The sequence below is a fragment of the Nicotiana sylvestris genome, chromosome 11, assembly GCF_000393655.2.
Source record: "Nicotiana sylvestris chromosome 11, ASM39365v2, whole genome shotgun sequence".
Lineage (NCBI taxonomy): Eukaryota > Viridiplantae > Streptophyta > Magnoliopsida > Solanales > Solanaceae > Nicotiana > Nicotiana sylvestris.
Window position 1 is genome coordinate 12,766,693 of NC_091067.1, and position 5,460 is coordinate 12,772,152.

Here is a 5,460-nt window from a genome sequence, read left to right on the forward strand (position 1 = left end):
ATCTCATTCTCATGTACTAGATTTCCATTCATTCTATCATCAATACTAAGTATGGTATTGAAATTACCCATGATCAACCATGGCCCCTGCTGTGATGTATGTATTTCCTGCAGCTCAACCCACAATTCCCTTTTATCTTGTATCGTGTGGAGTCCATATACAGCGGTCATGTCAAATTCAAAGCCTCCAGATATGATTTTAATCCTTCCATGTATATATTGTCTATGTATCTGTATAGCAGTAATTACCCCAAAAGTATATATTATGATTTATATCTGAATTGGTTTAATGCAATGGATTAATGTTCAGTAATTTTGGTAGTTTGAATGCTATCTATTAGGGAGATGATCAGGAAGACATTTCCTATTATGCCTTCCTTGTGGGATCAAAACTTGAATACTAGACTGATTTAGTGTATGATATGTTACGTTATGGATTGGGCATATTTCTTTTAGGAGTCCTAAGTGTTATGTATCATTTTCACTATTCGCGGCTTCTCGCGGATGATTATTTTATATATTTGAACTACATTTTTGTTAATTCCTCCTTTTTACTACTGAATTTTTAGCTCTTTCAACAATTATACAAAAGATAAAAATATCTTGAACGTCATGGACAATCCTAGAAATAAAAGATGGTTGCATTGTGATAGAGTTAGTAAAGAATATTGGATGGAGTAGAGGAGTTTATAATCCATGCCTTTTCTAAAAAAACAAGCTGGAGAACAAATTGCATGTCCTTGTACGGAGTGTGTGCTTATCCATCAAGTAATCTGGACTACAACATATGATTATCTTGTGATTAATGGTATTATGCCATCATATGATACTTGGTTTTGTCATGGTGAGTCTCTAAAGGGATCAAACAATGCTCAAGTAAATAATCACAGCCAGTCAAATTTAAGGGGCGATGACATGACAAGAATGATACATGATGCCTTTGGAGGTTTTACACAGTTTATGGATACCGAAGTTAGTGAAGGGGGTGACATAGAGCATTACTTACAAGAGAATACTGCTCATCCATCTGGAAATCAACCGCATCCAGAGGTGGATAAGTTTGAACGGCTCATGAAGGAGGCAAATGAAGAACCATATCCAGGATGTAAGAAATTTAGCAAAATGTCCTTTTTGATGCATCTGTACCGTACAAAATGCATGTTCAAATGGTCAAATGAATCGTTTAATGCTTTGCTTGGACTATTGAACGATCCGCTGCCTGAAGGAGAAAAATTTCCTCCTTCTTTCTATAAGACCAAAAAGATAGTTGAAGGCTTGGGCTTAAAGTATGAGAAAATTCATGATTGTCCCAATGATTGCATGCTTTATAGGAAAGAGTTTGCTAATAAGAATGTCAATAAATGCAATGTTTGTGGAGCTTCTAGATGGAAAAATGATGCTAGAAAAATCCCAGCCAAGGTCCTCAGGTATTTTCCTTTAAAACCAAGGCTACAAAGACTGTTTATGTATTCAAAAACTTCTAAAACAATGCGTTGGCATCATGAATAGCGCAACAAAGATGGAGTTCTACGACATCCTGCAGATTCTGAAGCTTGGAAAAAAATTGTTAGTAACTATCCCGAATTTACTGGAGACCCTCGCAATGTGCGCCCAGGATTAGCTTCTGATGGGTTTAATCCATTTGGCATAATGCGAACTGTTCATAGTACATGGCCAGTGATTTTAATGTCATATTATCTTCCTCCATAGATGTGCATGAAACAAGAGTTCTTCATTTTGTCCTTACTTATTCCTGCACCCAAAGTGCCTAGCAATAATATCGATGTATTTTTGCAACCTCTAATGGAAGAGTTAAATGAATTATGGAATGTTGGGGTAGAAACGTACGATGCCTCTACTAAGGAGATATTTCAAATGCGATCAGCTCTCATGTGGACTATAAATGACTTTCCTGCATATGGTACTCTTTTTTAATGGTGCACTTATGGTCAGTTTGCATGCCCTTCTTGTAACATAAACACGCAATCTAGAAGGCTGAAATATGGCAGAAAGTTTTGTTACATGGGGCATCGGCGCTTCTTGAAGTCGGGACACAAATATCGGAATGATGCAAAATCATTTGATGGGACTAAAGAAACAAGACATGCACCTTGTCCAGTATTTGGGTCAGTAGTGCTGAATCAAGTTAAAGATATAAAATTTACTCTCGGCCAGTCAAGTGAAGGGGTAAGTGGGGTGATGAAAAACACATGGAAAAAGAAAAGTATTTTTTTCGATCTTCCTTATTGGAAATTTAACTTTGTGCACCATAATCTTGATGTGATGCACATAGAAAAGAATGTGTGCGATAACTTAATTTATACACTATTAAATCTTGGTAAAAAGTCTAAAGAAAACTTAGAAGCTCGATTGGACTTGAAGGAGATAAAAATAAGACCAAGCTTATGGCCTCAATATCGAGCTAGTGGGAGAGCATATCTTCCTGCTACTGTTTTCACAATGTCTCAGCAGGAAAAGTACTTATTTTATGAAGTACTACAAAATGCCAAATTTCCAGATGGATATGCGTCTAATATTTCATGTTGCGTTCGCAAACGAAAGTTATCTGGGCTAAAAACTCACGATTATCATGTTATAATGCAAGAACTTCTTCCTCTTGCCTTCCGGAGATCAGTAGATAAAAGAGTAAGTTCAATTTTAATTGAACTATGCACATTCTTTCGTGTTTTGTTTAGCAAAGAGCTAAAACTAGAAGAGTTAAACCTACTTGAAGAAAAAATCCCAGAAACATTGTCTACTATGGAGAAACTCTTCCTCCTAGGACTCTTTACTGTTATGATACACTTGGTTATTCACTTGGCAACTAAGGCTAAATATGCAAGAACAGTACATTATCGATGGATGTATCCAATAGAGAGGTATATATAATATCACTGAATCTTTGTTATATGTCTTTAGTTGTTAAATACTCTAATATCAAACTAATAACATTACTTTGTTCCATAGGTATTTGGGTACTTTAAAATCATATGTTCGTAATCGTGCATGTCCAGAAGGTTCAATAGTGGAAGCATACATAGCAAATGAGTGTATGGCATTCTGCTCACGATATTTAGAGGGTGGAGATTCAAGGTCTTATTGTTCAAGAAAATGGAGTGATGAAATTGAACATGAGACTAATAAAGAAGAATTTCTTTTTCCTACTATTGGGGAGTCGTACGGTGGAGTAGATGTATTTGAGTTGGATGACAAAACATGGTTGCAAGCACATCGACATGTGCTTTTCAATTGTGAATCAGAAGTGGTTGAGAATTATAAAAAGTAAGTGTTATATCTATTATTTAATATATATATATATATATATATTACTTATTTGATAACAAAATCGATATATGCGAGTTACATGTATAGGGAACATATTGCTGAAATCAAAAGAGCACATCGTAAGTATCATTTGACACAACATCAACTTGATCGTGTGCATTTCGATACATTTCATGAGTGGTTCAAGGAGCAAGTAAGTAGTAGGACTAAGTCATTGTTTACGTTAAATTATTATCCTTGTACAAATATCCACATTTATAGTTGTATCTTTTATTTGGTTAGGTAAAGGAGTTGGAAGCCACATTTAACATCTTAAAGGATGTTAAAGTCCTAGCACAAGGACCGAGTTACATTGCAAAAAGATTCAGTGCGTTCGATGTTAATAATTGGTATCGATTCCGAAAAAAACAAAGTGAAGAGTTCAATGTGACACAAAATAGTAGTATTATGGTCGTTTCAAAGACTGAAAGCTATGCAAGTACAAGTGATAATGCTCCAAAATATGCAAATATCACTTATTATGGCAGATTGAATGATATTGTGGAGTTAAACTACTATGAGAAATTTAAGGTCATCTTATTTAAGTGTGATTGGGTTGATGTAACCAAAGGTAGAGGAATTAAGGAAGATGACTTGGGTTTCACACTTGTGAATTTCACACACCTGACAGACTCTGGCGATCGAGAACGTCATGAGCCCTTTATTTTTGCAGAACAAGCTCAACAAGTAATATTTGTGCAAGATCCTCAAGATCATGAATTGTTTGTCCCTAGGTTAATTAAACCTCGAGACATTTTTAATATGGGAGAGGAAAATAGTGTGCAGTTTGAGTCATCAATGCAAAGTGATGCCACTGTCTTGGCTCTTTTAGAAAATGCTTGTGTTTTAGAAGATAAGTATAATGATTGGGTAAGAAGTGGTGTCGATGGGATAATAATTGATACAAACGTAGATTCTCAACCTTCTCCAAATGATGGTGAAGCTAATGTTAAGGGAGAAAATAACATAGAAAATGAATGTGATTCTGAATAAGATAGGTGATACTTATAGAATATTTTTGTTGCAAGTGTTATGTAATAAACTCTAAGGGTGTTATTTTTTTGCTTCAGAAATTTGAATGTTGGATGTTTGAGTGAATTTATTGTGCTTTCTTATACTTATATTTTTCTTATGGTATCCATTTAAATGTGATATTATAAGGTGGTACTATAACTTGATAATTATTTTCCTAGTGCATAAATAACTCTTATCTCTAGAACAATATTTGTCGCAAGACTTTGTTTGCGTTACCTGAGTTGTTGATATTTTTCACATATTGAGATTTGGATGATGCTTCCTCATGTTTTGCAAGTGCCTGCTGATTTGTTGGAGTCAATCTAGTACAAATATAGCGTAATGCAGCTAGATAATTTTTTCATTTTGGAGAAGGAACTATGCGAACTAGAAGTCGCAACCGACTGGTAATTGAACAAGACGACGATGAATATGTGCGACCTTATATTGAGCATTTGATGGATGGTCAAAACCATTCTACAAGCCAGCCTTATATTGAGCAGTTGATGGATAATCAGAACTCTTCTGAAGACCATGCACATGATGATCAATCTTGTGATTTGAATAGTTCTGCTGGTGGTACTGAAGTTCAATAAAATGATGATGAATCAGGTAATAATTTTCTCTGGAATCATTTTCAAATCTTAATTGTTTAAGAGAATTAGAAAGAACTTCAATCCCAGACCTACCAGATTCTGCGTTCTCAATAGCAATCACAATCAGCTGGTTGTCTCTTGAATCTTGATCCCACCCCTGTTTAATTTTCTTTTGTATTTTTAATTCTTTGTGGTTACTATCAGAATTTAACCAATTGGATCTGAAGTACACCAATATATCTACTACTAGTATATTTCTTTGTGACAATACGATTAATTTGGAATCGAGCTGGAAAGTTCCTACAAAACACGATACTACTAAACTTCCTATCGATGGATACTTACTTCCTCACCACAACCTTTGGTGATAGTATTTTTCACATTCATTTTCAAATTTCCTGATGTAGGTCAGATTTGTTAAAGAAAAAATTGTACTAGCTTAGATTAAAATTAAGCACAGCAGTAACACAAACTATGACCTCCTAACTACTAAGCAGTTAGCACACAAGAATTAAAAATCATGTAGC

The 5,460-nt window shown here is 34.9% G+C and overlaps 1 protein-coding gene across 1 annotated transcript; it reads left to right on the forward strand.

Annotated features, from left to right (window-relative positions):
• The first annotated feature begins 695 nt into the window (after positions 1-695).
• Positions 696-4,316, forward strand: LOC104234593 (uncharacterized). Its single transcript, XM_070160920.1, has 6 exons — positions 696-1,418; positions 1,509-1,658; positions 1,953-2,878; positions 2,967-3,281; positions 3,372-3,477; positions 3,567-4,316. The coding sequence occupies exons 1-6, from the start codon at positions 696-698 to the stop codon at positions 4,314-4,316; spliced, it is 2,970 nt and encodes a 989-aa protein (XP_070017021.1).
• The last annotated feature ends 1,144 nt before the right edge of the window (positions 4,317-5,460 follow it).